General features: G+C 36.2%; 5 protein-coding genes and 1 long non-coding RNA gene across 8 annotated transcripts in view; 2 read left to right on the top strand and 4 right to left on the bottom strand.

The window, feature by feature from the left end:
* LOC124451098 overlaps positions 1-5,595 on the top strand; it is a 24,154-nt gene extending 18,559 nt beyond the window's left edge. The window contains exons 3-4 of the long non-coding RNA XR_006950339.1: positions 3,856-3,859; positions 5,585-5,595. This is a non-coding gene — a long non-coding RNA (uncharacterized LOC124451098). The remainder of the gene's footprint in view (positions 1-3,855; positions 3,860-5,584) is intronic.
* On the bottom strand, positions 223-1,941 carry LOC124451095 (melatonin receptor type 1B-B-like). The gene has a single exon (XM_047001723.1). It carries the CDS (start codon positions 1,812-1,814, stop codon positions 837-839), a length of 978 nt encoding a protein of 325 aa, XP_046857679.1. The 5' UTR covers positions 1,815-1,941; the 3' UTR covers positions 223-836.
* On the bottom strand, positions 4,555-11,657 carry LOC124451094 (tropomodulin-2-like). 2 transcript variants are annotated; one of them, XM_047001722.1, is made up of 10 exons: positions 11,571-11,638; positions 9,161-9,256; positions 8,597-8,652; positions 8,307-8,530; positions 7,475-7,576; positions 6,769-7,010; positions 5,764-5,847; positions 5,614-5,673; positions 5,389-5,533; positions 4,555-4,898 (listed from the first exon to the last, which is right to left on the bottom strand). In XM_047001722.1, exons 2-10 carry the CDS (start codon positions 9,245-9,247, stop codon positions 4,840-4,842), a joined length of 1,059 nt encoding a protein of 352 aa, XP_046857678.1. In that variant the 5' UTR covers positions 9,248-9,256; positions 11,571-11,638; the 3' UTR covers positions 4,555-4,839. The 2 variants fall into 2 exon arrangements, with proteins under 2 accessions (XP_046857678.1, XP_046857677.1); XM_047001721.1 differs by having other exon boundaries at positions 8,307-8,652; positions 11,571-11,657.
* A 530-nt stretch (positions 11,658-12,187) lies between these two features.
* On the bottom strand, positions 12,188-14,837 carry LOC124450768 (9,11-endoperoxide prostaglandin H2 reductase-like). Of its 2 annotated transcripts, none has more exons than XM_047001409.1 (3): positions 14,716-14,837; positions 14,097-14,642; positions 12,188-13,117 (listed from the first exon to the last, which is right to left on the bottom strand). In XM_047001409.1, the coding sequence occupies exons 2-3, from the start codon at positions 14,615-14,617 to the stop codon at positions 12,688-12,690; spliced, it is 951 nt and encodes a 316-aa protein (XP_046857365.1). In that variant the 5' UTR covers positions 14,618-14,642; positions 14,716-14,837; the 3' UTR covers positions 12,188-12,687. The 2 variants fall into 2 exon arrangements, with proteins under 2 accessions (XP_046857365.1, XP_046857364.1); XM_047001408.1 differs by having other exon boundaries at positions 14,097-14,546; positions 14,669-14,832.
* Positions 14,838-18,732: 3,895 nt separating this feature from the next.
* LOC124452218 lies at positions 18,733-20,760 on the top strand. Its single transcript, XM_047002799.1, has 5 exons — positions 18,733-18,817; positions 19,010-19,426; positions 19,487-19,566; positions 19,646-19,988; positions 20,121-20,760. The coding sequence occupies exons 1-5, from the start codon at positions 18,733-18,735 to the stop codon at positions 20,624-20,626; spliced, it is 1,431 nt and encodes a 476-aa protein (XP_046858755.1). The 3' UTR covers positions 20,627-20,760.
* Positions 20,647-21,448, bottom strand: LOC124451355. Its single transcript, XM_047001965.1, has 2 exons — positions 21,316-21,448; positions 20,647-21,069 (listed from the first exon to the last, which is right to left on the bottom strand). Exons 1-2 carry the CDS (start codon positions 21,416-21,418, stop codon positions 20,810-20,812), a joined length of 363 nt encoding a protein of 120 aa, XP_046857921.1. The 5' UTR covers positions 21,419-21,448; the 3' UTR covers positions 20,647-20,809.
* Positions 21,449-22,102: the final 654 nt, after the last annotated feature.

A 22,102-nucleotide genomic window follows, 5' to 3' on the forward strand; every position in this document is an offset into this window, starting at 1 on the left:
ATGTCAAGTTTGTTTGTCTGGGTGTGTTTCATCCTATGTAAAGTTACGAAATTTTCCACTGGGAAACATTCAAGTAGAAGTTAAACATAACTACAAATCTAAAAAAAAACAATTGGAAACAAACACGATAACGAACTCTATCACGCGTGACATTGAAAAGGTAACAATGTTTGCGCATGCGTAACAATGATTAGAAATGTAACGGTGACGTCATACACACAATTTCAAATTACGATTTATTTTACCGAAGACTATAATTTTTCTTTATTATTATATAACTAAGTAAACGTTTTTTTAATCCTTTTAGCCCATGATGTGATGGTATTTCTATTTCGTGCAGGTTAAAAATTAACTACGATCTAACACGTTAAATACACTCTCACGTGACCATTGCGATCAGAGAAAAACAAGCTCCATTACTAACAGAGTTTTCTTCCTTTTTCAGGGGGAGAGGGTGGGTTGTGTTGCCTTAACTACCAACGGCAGTGAATTCATGTTTAGGCAAAATAAATGACAGGTGGCTTGCAGCCAATCCGCAATGAGCCCAAAGACAAGGAGATTATCGATTATCGTCATGTTTTTTGTAAACGAGATAAATTATTTGAAAACTTCAATCAACATGGTGACCGTTGAAATTCAAAATGCATTGGCTATGAATTTCGAAAGAAAAAAATCTGCCCAGTCTATAGGTGGATTGCAACCATTCCCCTAGAAGTCAAAGGACAAATTTGCAATGTTGGTGGAAATTTTCTTTCTCATCAAGAAAATCTTTTGTTAAATTCAAGCAACATGGCGCCCATGACGTAACATGCAAACCTGCATTTGCCTGTGGTAATTTATCTACCCCGATTCTTAATCCGCAACTGACTACCAACGTGAACTCTATTTTGTTTACATCCCAATAGCCTTAAATATCTACTCCTTATCTGTTTATTCGTCGCATTGTAGACAAACACGTTGCAGAAGCTGTTGGCATAACCAAGGACAAGCGATCCAAAATCTGCCCAGCGGGGAGCACGCACGTCAAAGAACACTTGAAGTAACATTATGCAGGCGAACGGTGACCAACACAGAACGAACACCACAACAAGGGTGAATATAGTACAAGAGAGCTTACGATCGCTCCGTACAGCGGATTGCCTAACCACTTTCCCTTTCCGGTGAACGTCATGAGGTGCGATTTTGGTGGTCGGGTGCTGAGTCGACGATTGAACATTAGAACTGGAAGCCTTCTTGAATTTGTATATTCTTACATAACAAAAGGTCATGACAGTAACGGGTCCAAATAAGCATGACATGATCATAAAAATTGTGTAAGATTTGCTTGAACTCCATTCAACGAAGCAATAGCTTTGCCCCTTGTCGTATGCGAATTTAGCCCAACCAAAGAGCGGCGGCACTGATAGACCAATAATAATCGCCCACATGCCGGCAACGTATACGACACACGCGCCACGCGTGTATTTCTTCTCGTATTTTATCCAATGACAGATGGCGTGATAGCGATTCACGCTTATCATCGTCAATGCCACACACGAAGCGACAAACGTGAGGAGAGTAAAAAATCCGGATGCTGTGCACACCTTTTCGCCTAGTACCCAGTCTTCAGATATTATCGTCACTATAGTGATGGGTATGCTGATCACGGCAATGAGTAAGTCCGCTACAGCTAGATTAAGGATGAAAAGATTTCCTTTCGTACGGAGAAGCGGAGTCTTTGCAATGATTACAAAGAGCGTGACGTTTCCAGTCAAGGCACCAAAACATATGATTACGAGAAGCGCTGTCTCAGCTGCGGCTATCATCAACGTCATTTTAAGGAATTTAAACAAGGCAAATGTTACTTTGCGGTTCTCTTTGGACTCCGGAGGACGCAATAAGATCAAGCGGTTTTAAGTGGTACTTTTCGAGATAAAATCAAAGAGGAACTAAGATTGGACGCAAAATAATAACAATTACTGATCAATAGGAAGTTTAGAACATTCAAAACATTTCGTCCAAGGCATATCTTGATAAATTGGAAATTAAGTTTTTCTAATTATTAATTATTCTTCGACGAGCGGCACATCGTGAAAGATAATGGTTTTTTTAATTGTTATTTTAATTTGACGGTAAAATTAAGGATGGCAAATTAAAATCCAATAATATTACAAAGGAATAAATGACAGATCTAGTTCATAGCTACTTCATAACGTTTGGATATTAAAGTTTGGATATTAAAGTGTGAATATTAAAGTTTTTTACACGGTCATTACATTTTTTTTGTACAAACGAATTTTCGATAATCATTCACACGCATGAATGGTGTTTGATAAAACATAAAATGTTTAAGACGAAAGCTTTTGGAACTAACAATTTAGTTTCATTTTTTAGAATTTTTATTCCGTTTTCCTATGGAAAAAAAAATTTTTCTGAGCGTTTTTTTTTATCATTTACAATGAGTTTTCTCGAAGTTCTTGTATATTCCTCATTCAAACAAAGCAAGAACACCGACGGTGAAAACTGGCACTTTAAACAGAGCTTAAATATACTTGCAAATTGATGAAAAGTACTGCGATTTTTCATACATTGAAAAATGTGAAATTGCATGCAGTAGACATGATGAAGTAGTATAGATCTCATTATATGAACATGAAACGCTTATACACCTATGCACAAAGGCATATTGAACAGAAAATTGGTGAAGTTTGTGAATAAAGAGTAATATGAGACACACAGTGGGTGAGTAGAAGAAAAATTAATAAACGAGCTTTTACGACGAGGGCAACTGAGGATTGAAAAAAGTTTTGCCGCTCAGAAAGTGGCGCGCCGTTTCTTTAATAATATATATATGTCCCATATTACCACAGATAATCATGTAGGAGAGCGTATGGAATACTATTCGCATTTCTGACATTGAGACTTTCATATCTAAATTGAATAAGTTTCCAGCTACACACCTTCTAATCGTTAGAGATCACTGATAAACATCTTCAATGTCATTCAATACCAAAAAAGTGTTAAAATGTTTAATCCTTTTTCACTAGTGCTGATACAACAATTTTCACCTTTGATGGGGATTTCGACGATAATATATTCTTACTGGTATGATTTATGTACTGTTTGGTACAAAATATTCCTTCTTGCATCAGTCACAGCTCCGCGAAATATATGTTGCTTGTAATCTCACGCCCAAATAAATGCACATGAGACGCGACAACTCTTGCAATTACATGAGGACGAATATTTCTAATTGAAGCAGGTGAAACGGACCTGCAAATATCTGTGTTTATGTATTGGCCGTTTTTACATTCTGGACATTCAATTATTTAAATGGACGCATAACACGTCCGAAGGAAAAACCGTTTTTATAATACAATACAAATATGATATACAATAAGTAGGCTTTGTGACTAACTATACTGCTGGTTTATTCAGCACAAACATGACAGAAGAGCAACTGTTAATTATATATAAACTATTTATATTATAGTTCGGGATTTATCGAGCAGGTCTTTGAAGACGCAACAAACGATATAAGTTATCTACTGAAGTGTAGGAAACATGATGCATAGCACGACAAAACAAGAAACTTTAAATGTTTGCCAGGCAGTACAAAAAATGGCCATTGGCGTAAGGGAGCTTCTATTTCTGTGGGGAGGCGAGCAGTAGCTTACTTTCTCAATTTTCAACGCATTCAAGAGCCATTCGATGAATTGTAGCGATTTATAATCACATGCAGGTCTTGTGCTTTAAATCATTGCTCGAGTATATTGGCAGCTTTTGTACGAAGTGTGAATCAATCATCCTCGCGCCTTTAAAAATCGCTGTCATTTCATTGTTTCCAAAAAACGGCTTTTTCCAAACTTGGGAGAGCCCAGTCCCTCCACCCCCCCAATTTAATATTGCATTATCATTATAGTCTTCATTTCGGAGACAGTAAGTTACATAACATATATTATATAACCACATTTGGACAACTTTTAAGCATGCATGTAAATTGTAATTTATAACGTTAGCACGTCTAAAAGAGGTACTAAATAATTTAAAATGATATTTTTCAAAGTTGTTCACACTTATTCAGATAATCCTTTGAAGCAATGAAACTAAACGTCTTGACGCATTGCGTGTTTGCAGTAAATATAAAAATAGACATTTTTGTGTTTTTCAAAGGAAATCAAACACAGTACACCTGTGCCGTACATAGTCCTGTTCTCTGTTTTTCGTCTACCAGTTTCCATCATAAAAACAGATTCGTCATCAACCTAGCTAATGTCAGCAACAACTTTCGATCATTTCTGAAAAACACTCTACGGTCTGAAGGATGATCTTTCTAGCAGTTTGCATAATACAAGAGATTGTGAAATGGTGAAGTTAGCTTTTTTAGAGGAAAAAAGGCTTTGTTAATGAAAAGTTACACACAATTCATGATTTACATACAAGCCTTTATAACGCAAGTGAAACTTCTGGCTTTTGCTCGCTAACAATGAATCCGAAATTTGTAAGTTGTTGCTTTTGATGAGAATCGGAAAGTGGAAAAAATATGAGGATAAACTCCTTAATTTCACCCAGAAAATTTAAAGCAGATTTGTAAAAAATGAGCGCGTGTCCTGATTTAGCATTCAGTGTTTTCGTTAGCTTTCTATCGCCCACATCGCTATCAAAAACAGTCAGAACGGACGATTTGCATTAAAATTGAATTCATATCTATCGCAATTTTTCGGCAATTATTCCTAAGGTAATTTTTCAATATCTATGTTGAGATAAAACAAATTGTCTATGATATATTACGATGTTGTAATTAGATATAAACTCACGGGTTTCCAAGCAATGAGTATATACATGGGGGCTACTTTGAATTCAATATCTTGGGACATCTTCCAATGGTGACACGTAAAAGCTTCTCCTTTTTCGTCGAGCTTAAAAAAGATAAAAAATTAAGTCGACAGATCAAAAGATTATTATAAGGGAAATTTGTAGTATGCTTTGTAATTATGATTGAAATAAATACAACTGAATGTTCGCTCGTCAAACTTTTTTTTCCAATCTTTTACCTCGGCCTCGGTCGTCAGAAAAGAGGGGTGGGTGGGTTGTCGAGCCAAAGCATCATTACCATTACTCCCCCCTCCCCTTCCTCGAAAAATTGTTTTTGACAAAGACAGGTATAGTAGAGCAAAATTATGGAGGAGAAACTGATAAAGCTAAAACCCTTTCACAAAAACAAACATTCTATTAAAAATGGCGCTGATAGTATTTCAGAAATATTTATTAGGAACCATTTCGATTACACGCATACGAACTTGATAATTTTCATAAACAAAGTATCTTTGCAGCAACTTCTGTAGGCTGTAGACTGCAGGCTCGTAGATGCCGGGCTCCATGCTGTTTAAGTACACTCAATGATCTCACCTTCGTCATTATTTCGAAGAAGGGACTTCGCAACAGACATCATGGGACCTCTCGTCGCAAAAAAATAACCAAACTTCTTCAGGCTGTGGTTTGCCTCAATTGACTTCGCAATGGCCTGTTCGGATTTGGAACCCCCAGTGCAGGCCTAAATGTTTTTACCAAAAAAACCCAGCAAAAATTAAACGAAATTTGGGAGGGTACTCTGCGAGCTTGGAATGGACTAACCTGATTGGCTAGTCGTAATTCTTTCAAAGACTTGTTCCCTTCTAAAACTGCCATTAACTTCTAAAATTTACAAAAGTAAATAAAATTTATCAAAGAAACACCAAAGGCTGGTAAAAGCATCACTCATAAATATAAAAAAACTATAGTCACCGAAATGATTTCACCAGTTAGGTAATTTGATTCCATATTAATACACTCCAAAGTTCTGTTGATTTTCATCGTTTCTATAAAATGCTGGAGAAGAACTATAAACATATACTTCAGCGCGGCTAATTCTGTCAGCAACAGCATGTATAAAATAATGCTTAACTAACACGTATAGACGACATTATTTATCTAATATATGAGTGATTTAACCCCTTTATACAGCAAATATTGAAATCACACTTCAAAAAATTATTTTTGCCCAAAATTTTATTAAAAATAGAGTGAATAACCCACTTTGGCAAAAAAATATATAAAAATACACCTGTTTTGCTTGATTTGCTATTAGTTGCCAAATGGCAACTATACAGTACAATTGGTTTGAAATCTCTATAGTTTAAAAATCACATTCTTTCAAAATGAACTACAAAAAACTCTCTGATTGTTGTATAACTAGTACAGTTTGTATTGTCACTTGTTTCTATTTGAATGAAAATCTGTAAAGCAGTTCTTGTTTGTTTGTTTATACAACCATGTATAAAATGTAAGCTCTTATAATTCTGTAAATGGTTTATCTCAAGTGGCAAGGCAATGATTGATCTGATTTTGCAATGAAGACATATTTCAATATACTGCACTTTAAATTAACAATGCGTACTCTTTACTCTTTTGAAACTAAATTCGGTAATTTAGCAACGTTTTACTCATAGATCAAGAGTGAAAATCAAAGGATCGGATTTAAGAATGATAAAATACATAGTTCTGCTATTGAAGAAATGAGAAAATTTCTTAAATGTGTTCTCTGATGACATCAACACACGGCAGATGTGCATGTTAAAGAATTCACCCGGGGAGTTGGTTGATATTTCAACCAAAACGGGAGAAAAATACCTCATGCAAGTTTGCCTGCTCAACAATTTTTAACAAGAAGCATTTTATAAAAAACCATGCACAGTATGAAAAACTTCCCAAAACAAGAAAGAAGTTTGCTCAAAAATAATTGTGACTTACAGCACAAACCGACGGCTTCATTTGAGTATTTGCAACGGCCAGTTTTTTTACGTATTTATTTTCTCGTAACATTTTAGCGACCTCAACGAGAACGTTATCGACATCCTTGTAGTTATTCATGGCTATTTCTGTTAATGTGGGATCATTACATTTCAGTTTTCTCAAGATGACTGTTATTTGGACGTGATCGGGCGTTTGCAACATATCCGGGATTGATTTGGGCTTTTTTCCTTGGATAATACCTGAGACAAAGGATTCAGTAAATCTACGCTACAATATAAATAGCCTATAGTGCATTAGTTAACGAAACTCAGAAAATCAAGCCTCTTTTCTTAGTCGGTAACACACATTACTCAAGGATGATAGTTTTGGTCAATATGGATATTTAATTATAATTGTTGTGTATTACTTATTACACGTTATTTAAGAAACTTTTGAATATTTTGAATCCATATGGAATAGACATACACATGAATAAAAAGAGTTTAAACACTGTTTTCCATCAATGTACGATTCAAAAAAGTGCAAACCTTCTCAACTGTCTCTTGTCCCATTACCCCTTAAACTGTCTTTTGACCTATTTCTCCACACATAACCCAACTCTACCATCTTGTCCCGTTTCACTACACATAACCCCCATCAACCGTTTATTGTCCCTATTGTCCCATTTCTCATCACCTAACATTCTTTGTTTATTAACACTTACCCGGTTTTCGCAGGCCAAATTTCATTATTGCGTGTCCCAATTTCTCGCTTTCAGCGGCGAAACTTTCCTCTTGTGTCACGAGACTGTGCAATCCAAGAACAGCTAAATTTAAAAGGTGTCATCGTTTTCAGTCGAAAAGCAGAAAATCCAGACACAAGTTTTTAACATCGAATTATCCACAATTATAGTGAATATGAAAGATTAACAGTGAAAATATACGTTGAAAAAGACAGAATTTTTCCAACAAGCGTTTCTCCACTGCTGTAATCCCAATGGTTTTTCTACACCCGCTAATAATATCCTCAAAATATCTCTTTACACAGTATCCTGAGACATTTTCTACACTCATCATCAACAAAGTTACTTTTTACCCAATATCCCATGAATCTCTCTAGTCTCTACGACTGTCATACTTACGCAGGGGTCACAAGCAACAGCTGTCATACACTCACTGCATGTTCAGTTAAAAAGAAAATTCCTAGCCGAGGAGACTTTTGGCAGTTGGGAGAACTCGAGAGCTCATCAGTACAAGCCCGAGACCGAAGGTTGCACCAGCTCAAGAGTTCTCGCAATCGTCTCCGTCCGAAGTTTGCATAAGCCAGTGCAAACACGAAAAACATCTTTTATTTCATTTTTAAAACAATAATAATGCAAAAACTTTAAAAATTTTAATTTTTCTTCTAAAATGTATTCATGTTTGATTTCAAAATTCTCATTAATTGATTGATTGATTTAATTGGCTGTGCTTAAATCTGTTTTGCACAGGCTGATGCAAACGCAGCTATAGACCAATCAGCGCACGCGTTTTATCGTGTTATTTTATAAACCTTACCAGCAATCTCCGCGATATCATCATTGGTAATATCTTCCATCATGGATTGCAGTTCATCGGAGAGCTCGACTTTTTCTTCACGATAGTGCTTCTTCCTGTCAGGTTTGCCTTCCTTCTTCCAATCGCGATATTTGAGAGGCAAGTAGTTGTCACCATCGATGGACTCACGGGACTTCTTCTCCATGATGCTAATCATTGATTTTATGTCGTATCGGCTCTTCGACCTTCTTGGCTGGTCAAAGTAGCGCGTCGTAGTGTTGCTGTCAAAAATGTCGTATCGGCTCTTCGACCTTCTTGGCTTGTCGAAGTAGCGCGTCGTAGTGTTGCAATCAAAAGCTGGAGTTTCCTGTAAAGAGACGAAACAGCAAGACGTCGATACATGTAGCATAATCTTTTTAATGCGGACAACGATTCGAGTTGTCAAAGTAACTGGTCACTTGGGGTTTATAATTACTAGGAGCGTTTATCTTGTTTTTGATTGGATCTGGGGGGTAAAATGGGATTAAACATTGTAGGGGAGTGGGGAGGAATCAATTCTCCCGAAAGAAGGGAGTGGTGTAATTTCGTGCTTCATTACCAGCAAAATTGCTTTTTTACATGAAACTTGGAGTTTCCTCCACACAGGATTGACGCTCCTAGATTAGAAAAGGTGATTTTATACAAATTGAAAATCTGTTGACCACCAACACAGTTAACAAATGGTATTTCTTTGCATTTTTTGTTCAGTGGTTTTGGAAAAATTTTGAGCCACTGGGTAAAATCCTTGTCTTGCTTGCGAGTGATCAGTCAGATGACTCAGTCACCCTCAGTTATATTTGATTATTGACCACTCATATTACAGTATGTTCACCAACCACGGACGGGTCTACATCTCCTGCTAATTCTTTTAAGTCTTCATCAGACAATCCTTTCAATAGATTTTCAATGGAGACGGATGCCATATATTGTCCCTAAAAATGGATAGAGTTGAACTGAATGTAGGCGAAAGGATCGAATCAAAATCAAAAAGACCTCGTTGGATAAAGTTGAACTGAATGTAGGTGAAAGGATCGAATCGAAATCAAAAAGACTTCGTTATCGCTATCAGATATTATATGAACTCCGTGTTGCTGCCTTTAAATGTCAACTATGATGCTTTTTGTAAAATTATTATGATTTGTCCACAGATGTTGTCCTCGAGTCTCAGTTGACTATACCGGAAAGATGTGACGTTGCCAATCGCTATACAACCAAGGGCGGCTGAACCTTGATAATTGAGGGGGCTATTATTGATAGTAATGAAGAATGCTTTAACAGTCTACATGTCTGACATTGCAAGTCAGCATAAAGATGATCTGCATGGATTTCGACAATGTTGTTTGTTCATCAAACCTGGACAACCATGTCTTGCTGCTTCTTTAGAAGGTATCTTGAAATGTATATTCTGTGAGCTAGTTAGAATTGAGAGAAAGTACCCAATTTTTTTAAGGAAAAAGGATGTTCATAAAAAGACAGTTGATGACAAATTAAAATTCCTGGAATACTACAATGGGCAGTAAGATTGAAATACGGTGGCCCACACCTTCAAACACACTAACAAATAACAGAGCATGCCCACAAATATGAATATATGAATATAGCCCCCCCCAATCATCAATGTTCCGACGCCCCTATATAAAAAGGTGCAGTTCTCATGAATCTAAAGAGCTGACGCTATAACACAGCGATGTAAAACATATTTCCATCCGACAGATACATGCCTGTAATGCGATGTATAAATTACTCTTTTCTAAATGTAATTATTATAGCCCCCCCCCATTCACACGATCCGATTGCTACGGTTCCGACTTTTGGTTGCTTCTTCAGACGGTCCAATCATTTTGTAACATTCATATCGCAGATATTTATAGTAGTGAGAGCAGCCATTTGTGTTATCCAGTATATTCATCGATATATTTTGCGAATCTTGTTCTTGTTTCGGAGTCTTTTTCAAATCTAATTTTTCCCACCGAAAGAAAGTTGGGAAGTATGGGCAGTGACCAGTCTGGGGCTAGTCGGCTTCTTCTGATCTTCTCGGACGAAAATAGAGCAAGCTCTATTTTCATCCGAAATATCCGATCGTGTCAATGGGAATTTAACTTTCAGACATTCATATCAACTTGCTTATTTAAATTCAACCTCTAGTTTTCAACGGTTGTTTCTGCAACAGCACAACGCTGACAGGTTTTGAAACTGACTTCTGTTTCTTGACGTGTAGAACAACCTAATTGTTATCGACAACTCCCAATGTAGGTCGGTTTAGGTGTGCTATTAGAGAGATTTAGCAACTTCTCCAGTCGGCGGGCCAGATTTAGGAAAATTAAGTTATTGGTGGGCCGGATTATTACATGAATAATATTCAATATTCAATGGTTGGATACAGTCGGCGGGCCAGTCAAAATCCCTTCAGGGGCCGGATCCCGGCCGCATGTTGCCCACCCCTGTCTTAGACAATACGTCGTGTTTGCTAAATTTCTCTAATTAATAAGCATTTTGTTCTCAAACATTTGAAATAACACGCAAGTATAGAGAATGTTATCTTTTAAGCGGCAACGGCTTTTTTTCATTTCTCTTGGATTATTCTTAGTGAGTGCTTTGTTCAAAGATATTGGATTCCTTTGATAAGCATTTAAATTTGAACACGTTAAACACTGCGCAGGGTAGTTGAATGACTTTTTATACAATACTAGAAAGGAAAGCAATTAACTTCGGGCATCGAGTTATAAGTTATAAATATCAATTACAACAGGTATGTGTATAGATGTGAATGCACAATAGGGTAGCAGTGAAGACTGAATAGAAAATTGTATAAATAGAAACGTCCATTCAAACATACAATATTTCCAGTATGAAAACAAAACGGATTGTAGACGCATGAAATATTGAATCGTCAAATGAGCGCTCGAATGAGTTGGGTATAGAAGCTTATAATTAACGCAAGATGCTTTACTAATTACGGAAGGACGTGCAAGAAAATAAAACTAGATCGCGTTCTTCGCCTTGCAATGGTAGTCTTGACATTTCAACACTTCAAATTTTTACCTTCGATTTTCACACGGGAGAAAAATTCCCATACAGCACATTGACAGTTCAACGTGGTTCAAAGGTGACAGTAGCACTATCGTAAGCGTCATAGATAAGCGTTGAACAATGAAAAATTCCACGCAAAAACACCCATTTTAGGTATATCAAAATTGAAAACGACGCTCGCGTGTACTCGTCATAACTTACAATCACAGGACTTACCTGGAATTTAACCGTCAAACATCCAGAGGCCTCTCAAACTATAAAGCATTAAGAGTATATGTGCCTGAATATACCGTTGTCGCTATTTATAAGCCTCACAGTATGTATTTTTTTAAATAACTATTCCCTGAGCTAACCGGCATGATTCAAGCTATTCACATGAATGTGAAAATCATTTTGTGGATAACGGGATCAGATTATGTCTAAACCTTTATAGATTTTTTGATCGGATTTAGCAACTCTCGGATGAATTTCTAAATCATATATCAAACGGAATAAACTATTTCTAACTCTCCATCATCTTCGTTAAATCTTACAAAAACTTGGAAAATGAAATTTTCTCACTGCAGGCGATCACAGGGATTGCTGACTGTGTCAATACTGCATCAAACAGTGGGATAAAATTGATAAATGGCAACCTTCCATGGGACTTCCTTTCATTTGCTTCTACTTAGATTACATGCAGCTTATTTAATTTGTGCTTGTGCTTGTTCAATTTTTTAAGCACAGCAGTATATAATGGGTCGTACACAATAAAGAAACGTTGACTTGTAAAGTGAAGCACTTTTGACCTGTTTACTTGAAGAGGTAAAAAAAATATGTGAAGATTCCTCATATTTGTTTAAGCAGTCGTTTTAATTTTTTTAACAGGAATGAAAAATAATCGAAAGCATGCTGTTCTCGTAGTCATCGTGTTTTCGTTATATTACGACGAAAAAAATTTTCGAAGAACGATGACTTTCCGTGTAATCGCCTCCATCATCAATTGCCTTTCATTTTCCTCCAAGGACTCAACCACGAAACTTTGAATTGTTATAAACATAGCATTTTACTGGATCTGTTGAGCCGTCTGTCGTTTGTGACAATATAATCGCATCAGGGCGATAATAAACTCACAATGCGATTCAGAACCGGTTTCCACTTATTTTAAACAGTAATAGGCCGTTGGCACGCACGCTCACGAAACTTAATTGAAAATATATAAACTGGTAATTAAAAGGTTAAACATCTTCAACCACATAATTGATTAAACATGCATTTTTCTATTTATGTACAGGCACACCTCTGTACGGTGTACACGTACAGCGCAGATCAGACTCCAACAAGGATTTTTCTCCTATCCTGTCCAAGGTTCTTTGATTTTTTCATGGCAAGTACGAAATCCTTCCTCCATGCTATTCAACAAGTTGATGTCTTCTTCATGCAATACTAAACCATAGGCAGTTAAATTCACTTCAATTCTGTCCTTGTTGCTGCTTTTTGCCACGCAAACATAGCCTTTTTCTAAGCACCATTGGATCAAGATGACGGCAGGACTGGAATTATACTTCTTAGCCAATTTTAACAGCCTCGGTTCGTTTAGTTTTCTACCACTAGCAAGAGGAGAGTATGCCTGGATGACAATACCATTGTCTTTACAGTATTTCACAAGACGTTTTTCTTGTAAAAATGGGTGTACTTCAATTTGATTAACTGCCGGTCGAACATTTGTATGCTTGTGTAGCTCAACCAAATGATGAATATCAAAATTTGACACCCCGATAGACCTAGATTTTGAGATCAAAAATATGAATATGCAAATGGAATGTCCAAATGAACAAAATGGAGTGTGGCTTTAAACACTAGAAGAAACTAGATTGTAATCTGACATAACTCAACTTTCAATATCACATCAATCCTGATGAAGACACTAGACTGGAGTACATAAGAGCTCAAGTTTCAATATCACATCAATCCTGATGAAGACACTAGACTGGAGTGTATAAGGAGTAAGAACTCAATTTCAACCTCACATCAGTCCAGGTGAAGACACTAGACTGGGGTAATAACATGTTTTTGCCTAAGAAATTTTTCAGCATTCAAAAAGTTTCCTATGCAGTTGATAAGTGCTATTCAGTTTTCATAGAACCAGCCCCAGTTGAAGAAACTGGGTATGAACATCAGATCACTCCTAATGAAGACACTAGACTGGAGTATATAAGGACTCAAGTTTTAACATCAGATCACTCCTGATGTAGGCATTAGATGGTAGTATATAAAAACTCAAGTTTCAACATCAGATCACTCCTGATGAAGACATTAGATTGTAGTATATAAGAACTTAAGTTTCAATATCAGATCACTCCTGATGAAGGCATTAGATTGTAGTATAAAAAAACTCAAGTTTCAACATCAGATCACTCCTGATGAAGAAAAAAGACTGGAGTATAAAAGAACTCAAGTTTCAACATCAGATCACTCCTGATGAAGAAAAAAGACTGGAGTATAAAAGAACTCAAGTTTCAACATCAGATCACTCCTGATGAAGACAAAAGATTGAAGTATATAAGGACTCATGTTTTAACATCAAATCACTCCTAATAAAGACAAAAAACTGGAGTATGTAGAAATTCAAGAATAAATATCTTAGACTGCAAAACACAAGACCTCGACTTTCCAGCATCAAAGCACATCTGATGAGAAAAGTGACTTAAAAAAAACACTGTATCACAAACACATCGGCAAATAAAAACATATTCAACACACCTAACAAGCTTCTTGTTTTGTAGTTCCACCATTGCTTCCCAAGTAGACAAAATCTTACCATTAACAGGTGAATGGATAAGATAAAGATCAATATATTTTAATCCTAGTCTGTTCAAGCTCTTGTGAAATGCTTCAATTGTTTCATTGTAACCATGGCTGTCGTCATAAAGCTTTGTGGTTACATAAATATCTTCTCGTGGTAAACCAGAATTCTTTAATGCCTCACCAACACTTTCTTCATTGCCATATCTGGCTGCGGTGTCTATTTGCTTGTAGCCAGCTTTCAATGCCCATGTAACAGCATTAAACGTTTCATGGCCTTTTGGAATTTTCCAAACTCCCAGTCCAAACGTTGGTATGTAATTTCCATCATTAAGTAAAATCCTTCTCTCATAATTTTGAAAAGTTGCCTGGGAGCTGCCACAGTTGATTTCGTTACTACATTGATCACTTGACGTGTAACAAAGACAGGTTGAATTGAATACGAGAAAATAGTAAAGCAGTCGTGAATTGCCGTGCATTTCTCATACAGTAGTTATCTTATGCCTTTAAATGATCAAAAAAATACTCACTGTACTTGTCTTGAACGACATAAACACATCAATTTGAACAGACTCACCCGAGATGTATTTGAACGTTTATAGATCAATTGAACAAATTTTAAATAGCATCCCAGAGACGGCTCCATGATCGAAGTAATGACTTGAACAATATGCTCAAATAATTTTAAAACAAAGCTTCTCACGCGCCACAGGAAGCAAGAAATATAAGTTATAATTAATATATTGAATATATTGAACGATGAGATTACCGAGTAACAAAGGTTAATTATTAGTGGTAACCTTTTCTACGTCACTAGTGTACGACTTTTCTACGTTACTAGACTCAGACTTTTAAGTCTCTCTTGACGGTTTGAGAGACGAAAAAGTTTGAGTTGGAGTGCGATCTGCATTTTATTTTTAAATGAACTCGGGGTTTGTTTTGATAAAGCAACTGATAGCATGCTTAAGTTCATGGAGCGATGACTGCCAACCAACACATTGGCACTTAGGGGAAATTTTCTCCATCAGTCAAAAAATCTGGAAGTGACACTTTCATCGGCACTGTATTAGCTTTCATCTTTTATTTCCACGCACAAGAGAGAAAATTGATCGCAAATGGTTCTGCCACACGAAAATAACTGGTCGAGTATACTGCTAATTGATCTCCATTAACTCCACTTCCCTGTTTCTCTTGAAGGATATAACAACTGCAAACATGCTGGTTGGACGATAAAATTTTAGTGGTGGTGATATGGGGGAGGGGGGCTTTATTTTTGGTTTGCCAGGGCTCAAACAACGGCTTGATTCGGTCCTTATTTCTTTCTCATGGGAGACATGGCTTTGTCATTCCATGAAACTGATAAGCGTTTCATCGAAAAACTGTTTGATTTATGCAGCAAACCCGCGCATGTGCAACCCTCAACCTTCAGTCCCGGGCTTGCACTGATCTGCTCTCGAGTTCTCCCAAAGGTCTCCTCGGTTTGCATAAGCCTGTGCAAACACAGTAAACATCTTTTATTTCTTAAATGAAATATATGATCAGTAATTTAACCGACCGACCAAGTGGACGTAGTTCAAGTTGCACACTGTAAAACTAAAGGATATTTTTGCAAATGAAGATAAAACTTGATACCACTATGATAGTATCTGTAATAGTGTGATCATCTAAAAACTATGGTACCTTAAAGGTGTCTGTATTAGTATGGTCATCTCAAAACAATGGTCGCCTTAATGGTATCTGTAATAGCATGCCCATCTCAAAACTACTGTCACCATAATAATATCTATAACAGCATGGTCATCTTAAATCGTTGGTCACCATAATGGTATCTGTAAATTTTACTAAATAATGGTATGGTCACCTGATTAAAAATGTGTAGTTAATAGCAACAGTTTCTTCGGGATAAATGCAAATAATAGTTTGGTCGTAATCAATGTCAAAATACTTGCATGTCAAAAATCCTACTTTTAACTAAACACTCTTGGAGACAATCACACATTCCTAGCTAATACGTTTGACTTTTGAATGTTTATTCATGGTAAAACATACAACATTATCGTCAATTGTTTAGTTGTCCATACATGTCCATGAAATGAATACATGCGAAACATCGAGAATATCCGATAAAGAAGTTTCTAATGAAGCTAAAAATTTCATCAGATTTAACATGTTAAAAATTTGACACTTCAACATGTTAAAGAAAAGTAGAAAATAGTGTCAAGTCGGGTTTTATAAATTTAGAGGAACTTTAAAAATAGCTCAGTCTCGTTTTGCCAAATGTTTCAAAAACATGTTAAGAGATTTTGTAAAATTTTTCTAATTTTCCTTTGAATTCGTACTTGCACGAGTTTTGTAAATCCTAGTTTGCACTTGCAAATAATTTAGTTCATCACAGCAGCTATAATTTTGAATTATTAGACCGACGTTAAACTAAAAAGCCAAAGTTCGACTCATACCTTTCAAAAAGGTTTACTTTCCGCATTAAAATGATCTTTTTTAATAAGAAGCACGTACAGACACAAGGATTAAGGCCTTGGGAGACTTAACCCTTCAAGTCCCAAGTTTATTTTAGAGAAAAAATGAAATAGCGAACAATAAGAAAATAAAGTTATGATAAAAGCCTACATTTACTAAACTACGTACAAATCATATATCAATTTAAAGCTAATATAATGAAGAATTTAATTGTAGTGTTCAAAATAGGATAAAATTCGTTTCCATGACGACACAAGGTGTAAATTACCGAAGTGATAATATTTTCAAACTAAAACATTCAATGTAAAGATAAAGTTCTCGAATATTCTTTAGATGTAATTGCTTACTACTGCTCACAAAAAGCCTGTATTATAAGCTTTCAGATGATGTATAACTTTTCTCATTTAGGCACTAGAAAGCTCAAATAATTGGAAAATTGCAATTGTACCGCCAGCAAATATAGCAATAAAATAAGATATAATCTCAAAACTATCTATGAGCTTGAACAAACTTATAAGTTGCACTAACTTAGGGTTTTATTGCATAAAATGTGTAATTTTTAATACCATGCTTATATTTACCAACAATTCTGTCGGAAAAACTACTGTCTGGTGTGGAAAATTTTAAAGCAAGGTGCTACACATAGTCCCACGTCACAGTCTTTACAGAAATAGGAAGTCCTTTTTGGTTTTTCTTTTGTGGAACATACTTTGCATCTTCTTTCCTTAGTCTTTCCTTTGCTGTTGGATGGAATTATGCTTGGAAAATGTCTATCCCGTAATCTAGCAGGCGATTCAATAGCTGGTCAAACAACTTGTCTCCGAGAAGAAAACTCCCCAATAAGAAGTTTGGAGACTTCTAGGTGAAAATTCTTTGAACTCCTCGTGTTATGGTTTAATGACAGCCTTTCCAGGATGTGACTGTTTACAATGCATCTGTGCAGTAGTTCAAAAAATATTCTCAGCCACCATTTCTTCCACCTACAGTTGATACCATAATATGATTTCATCTGGTCATTCCCGCCAACTCCACCCATTGTATGATACAATGATATTTGGGCTTTGAACATCATCTGTATTGCCATCCTTCTTTCATCGCTTTACTGGAATTGTAGCAGTATCAGATGGTATTGCTTGAGATGAAACCATATTCACAACACGGTTGTCCATCCATGTTACCGCAGTAATGGGTCCTTTGAATCGAAAGACAGATTGCCCTTCCGAAGATATCCTTCTGGAAGAATAGTAGCAGGACTAACATCTTGTGTAAAAGCACCAAGTCGTATTTCTCCCTCGTATTCATCGTTCGACCATTTAGTGTTCGAAAAGTTGTATGCCAGTATTTTGCCAGACTGAGCGACCGTTCCCTCTTCCTCATTAGTTTCAATTAGGTCGAAATCATGTAAGTTGCAGAGGATTTCTACTTGTTCATCTTGAACAGAAGACAGACCTTCAACATCAGGTTTCGAAAAGGCAGAAAGCTCGCAATATATATCCGTGCACACTCCATCATAAGAAATACCATAATCTTGCTCTAGGACGTCTACAACTTCGTTCAATGTCATGCTGTTAGGTTTATCCGCCATTGTTTATGTCTTGCCAAAACAAAATTTAAAGGGCAAGATTAAAAACTTCACAAAAAATCGCTCAAAACTACGGTGGCCCATAAGGGACACGACCAGTATCTCCGTAGAAATCGACCTTCTCCGTAGAAATCAAGCTTCTCCGTAGAAATCGAGCTTCTCCGTAGAAATCGACCTTCTCCGTAGAAATCGACCTTCTCCGTAGAAATCGACCTTCTCCGTAGAAATCGACCTTCTCCGTAGAAATCGACCTTCTCCCTAGAAATCGAACTTCTCCGTAGAAATCGTGCTTCTCCGTAGAAATCGAGCTTCTCCGTAGAAATCGAGCCTGTAGAAATCGTGGCCCATAAGGACACGACCAGTTTCTCCGTAGAAATGGACCTTCTCCGTAGAAATAGACCTTCTCCGTAGAAATGGACCTTCTCCGTAGAAATGGCAAATACCGGCTCTAGATGTCAAATATATCAAATTCTAACAATTCAAAATGGCGGCGGAAACCACAAAGTGAAACTTGTATAGCAAAAGTGAGGCCTTTAAATGGCGCGTTTTTGTAGCGAATGTGGCACGGAATTTGCTAATGAGGCAGCAAAATACTGTCATAACTGCGGAAAGGAATTTTCAGGTAAATTTAATCATAGTATCATAACAGTGATCACTGATCGGTGGTCTGTGAAGGATTTGATCATAAATTATTTCAGTATGTGTATGATTCATCCCCTGTGTGAGCTGTTATATACTTTTGTGATATCGGGGACGTATACCAAACATTTAGAAAAATATTTCAATTAATACATTTCTCGCTTTCAATTTGTAGAATTTCCACAAAATGCCTGTCACCATGAACAAGATTGTATTGAATACTATTTTCATCTGGGATACAAGTATCATGACATCACCAATTTATTAAAAACATATCATGGTATTACGATGTGTGTCCGCACATTAAAAAGAAAACTACAAAAATATAACTTGAAGAAAAGAAATGTCAATTTTGATGAGCAATATCTCAGGGATATTATAAAAACAGAAATGGAAGGAGCTGGACAACTTTCTGGTTACCGTAAAATTTGGCATCTACTTCGAATAAATCATCATTTACATGCCCCACGGAGTGTTGTGGCTAGAGTTGTCCATGAACTAAATCCCCAGGCCAGTAATGAAAGAAAGGGAAATAAACTTAAACGGCGAAAGTACTTATCTTATGGCCCTAATCACTGTTGGCATATTGATGGTAAATTTCAGTTTACTTGAATATGTTAAATTTTTTTGTCTATTTCATGGTGCATACCAGTGGTAGTAGCCAAGGGTAAAACACCTCCAAATGTCATTAACATATTTTATGTACTGTTTGATAATACCAACATTTTCAAGGTTCATATATGAAGCTTTAGTGTAGGAAATATAGAGGGGAGAGTTTACTCATGTCCTCACCAGCACAACTGATGCATAGATTTTTGTAAATAAATATGAATTCCATACAGGATATGATAAGCTCAAACCCTTTGGCTTCCCTATACATGCAGCAATTGATGGCTTTAGTAGGAAGGTTTTGTGGTTGGAGATATGCAAGTCAAACAACTCTCCAAAAGAGCCAACAATATTGTATTTGGATTGTGTGATCGAACATGGTGGATGCCCCTTGTTAACTCGTTCAGATTATGGAACAGAAAATGGTGATATTGCAGCCATTCAATGTTATTTTCATGATGATGAGAATGCTCATAAATATGGAACATCCACTAGAAACCAAAGGATTGAAAACTGGTGGTCACATTTTCGTAAGTCTTGTACCGGTAAGTAGGATCTATAACAACAATATCAGAAATATGTAAGACACAGTAACTTTATAAATTAAAAAAGCTGGCGTGAAAAGTTAGTGATAGTAGTTGTAGGTTAATTGTGATCACATATTTTAACTTTTGCAGATTGGTGGATTAACTTTTTCAAAGATTTACGGGATAGCGGATCAGTGAACTTTGAAAGCACATTACACAGACAGTGCTTATGGTTCTGTTTCCAAGATGTAATTCAAGCATCATTAAACAAAATGAAAGCGTACTGGAATACGCATTATATTAGGTCATCTCGCCATGAAACCACTCCAGGAGTTCCTGATTTATTATTTTATTTGCCAAAAGATTCTGGGGGCGTTAACTGTCTTGTTAGGGTCAGTCAGGATAAAATTGATGAAATGAAATTGCGTCACTTCGAAGACACCAATGACGAAAGTTCATATCAGGAATACTTTCAGTATGTTATGGATCACGAAGGTGTCAGATATCCAGACAGTCCTAAGGAGGCCTTAGATTTGTTTTGCTATTTAACGGAAAAGCTGGAACTGAAGATTCCTTTTGTGATGAAATTTAATGTTCATTACATATGCCAAAATGCATTGCTCTTTCGTAACAAGAGCTTTAGATTACTAAGATGAAAGATTGATAACATGCTTCAAATTGGATTCATTGTTACCTAACGTTTTTTTAACAAAACAATTAAATATGAACTTAACTAATAACTAATAATGCAGTTGTTACCATTAAAAATTATGAATTTTTTTACGGTTAACACTCCCGTTGATTGCTATTCCCCTGTAAATGATAAAATACAATTATCATTAATAAATGAAACCAAATCCCTTTCCTTCGATAAGTGCAGAGTCAATTGCCTCTTTTAGTTGGTTGTAACTATCTCTATAATGAACAGGCAATGTAATGCTTAGATCACAAGTTGAAGCAGTTGGCCGACACTTGCACCCTTCTGTACATCCATGCTTGAATTTAACCGTTATGGGTTTTGGTAATCCTAATGGTGGAAGTTGCTCGCATCCAGTTATGAATTTGTGCAACATGCACAAGGTGTTAGTGGCATGCGTCCCTAGAAAAACCTTAATCGATTCAAATTTCAAATCTCATTTTGAACTTATAAAAATCGTCAGGCAGTGGTATTAAATGCAATCGGGCAAGTATGTCACTCAAGTTATCAATTATAAAACTGATCAATTCATGGAAGTCTAATATTGAGTTAAGAGTTTGAATGAAATGGCAATTTTTTCAAGTTGTGAACAGGAGTAGAATATTACATTACATCAAGTATGCTGTATTTGCAACACAGCAGATATACCTTGGAAAGCATTGGAATCCTGCAAGAAATCGAGAAAGAATTTATAAACATCAACTTCTGCCATTTTGCAATTGCTTCCTTCTTCACTAAATTCAGCTGTCATCCCATCTAACAGCTGATTGGCAGAAGGCAAAAAGAACAGTCCGCAACAAATAGTGCCTTCATTGCTGCCTTTTCTTCTTTCATTGCTTTCATCACATTGAACAAACCTAATCCAATCATAAGCTGGTCCAGCATAGGCAGGAAACGTGAAAAATCATACATTACAATTGCTCTAAAAAATGGCAACAGTGCATTAGAAACTTCACTAATTAATGCTTATTCACAAACACAGAAAATGGCAAGAATTCGTGAGTGTGTCGGGGACCACGTATTATCTTAACTTAAAAGTCAAACATCAAATACAATTTATTAACAGTGTCTGGGATGGTTTAATATGTACTTTATTAAAAATATGAAATTGAAAATTACTTTCGTTTAGTTAAAATTCTTAATAAAGATTGTCGTGCTCAAAGGGTAGTAAAAATCATATAAGAGTAAAACTCTTTGAGATCGTATTTGTCACAATCACTAAGCCATGTTAAAGTCAAACAAAAAGAAGTTGGCCTTTAAAGGGTTAATGACTTACACTAAGCAGAATTTGTAAATCATTTCGTTTTTAAAGATTTAAACATAGCGTACCTTAAGATGTTTTTAGCAGATTGCAATGATTCTCTTGATGGCACTTCCCTGTAGTGAATCTGTTGCAAAACATACAACATGGCGTCTTCTTGCAACACACTTTGTA

The sequence above is a fragment of the Xenia sp. Carnegie-2017 genome, unplaced genomic scaffold, assembly GCF_021976095.1.
Source record: "Xenia sp. Carnegie-2017 unplaced genomic scaffold, XeniaSp_v1 HiC_scaffold_24, whole genome shotgun sequence".
Classification (NCBI taxonomy): domain Eukaryota; kingdom Metazoa; phylum Cnidaria; class Anthozoa; order Malacalcyonacea; family Xeniidae; genus Xenia; species Xenia sp. Carnegie-2017.

Coding starts and splice junctions, on each gene's coding strand:
- LOC124452218 (XM_047002799.1), top strand. CDS start 18,733: ATGGCGCGTTTTTGTAGCGAATGTGGCACGGAATTTGCTAATGAGGCA. Junction 19,427..19,486: donor TCACTGTTGGCATATTGATG/GTAAATTTCAGT, acceptor GGTGCATACCAG/TGGTAGTAGCCAAGGGTAAA. Junction 19,567..19,645: donor ATAATACCAACATTTTCAAG/GTTCATATATGA, acceptor ACTGATGCATAG/ATTTTTGTAAATAAATATGA.
- LOC124451094 (XM_047001721.1), bottom strand. CDS start 9,247: ATGGCATCCGTCTCCATTGAAAATCTATTGAAAGGATTGTCTGATGAA. Junction 7,577..8,306: donor TGATATCGCGGAGATTGCTG/GTAAGGTTTATA, acceptor TTTTAAATTTAG/CTGTTCTTGGATTGCACAGT. Junction 7,011..7,474: donor ATTTGGCCTGCGAAAACCGG/GTAAGTGTTAAT, acceptor CCTTTGTCTCAG/GTATTATCCAAGGAAAAAAG.
- LOC124450768 (XM_047001408.1), bottom strand. CDS start 14,784: ATGGAGCCGTCTCTGGGATGCTATTTAAAATTTGTTCAATTGATCTAT. Junction 14,547..14,668: donor TGTCGTTCAAGACAAGTACA/GTGAGTATTTTT, acceptor TTACACGTCAAG/TGATCAATGTAGTAACGAAA. Junction 13,118..14,096: donor CAAAACAAGAAGCTTGTTAG/GTGTGTTGAATA, acceptor CTCAAAATCTAG/GTCTATCGGGGTGTCAAATT.
- LOC124451355 (XM_047001965.1), bottom strand. CDS start 21,418: ATGACAGCTGAATTTAGTGAAGAAGGAAGCAATTGCAAAATGGCAGAA. Junction 21,070..21,315: donor GGATTCCAATGCTTTCCAAG/GTATATCTGCTG, acceptor AGGTTTTTCTAG/GGACGCATGCCACTAACACC.
- LOC124451095 (XM_047001723.1), bottom strand. CDS start 1,814: ATGACGTTGATGATAGCCGCAGCTGAGACAGCGCTTCTCGTAATCATA.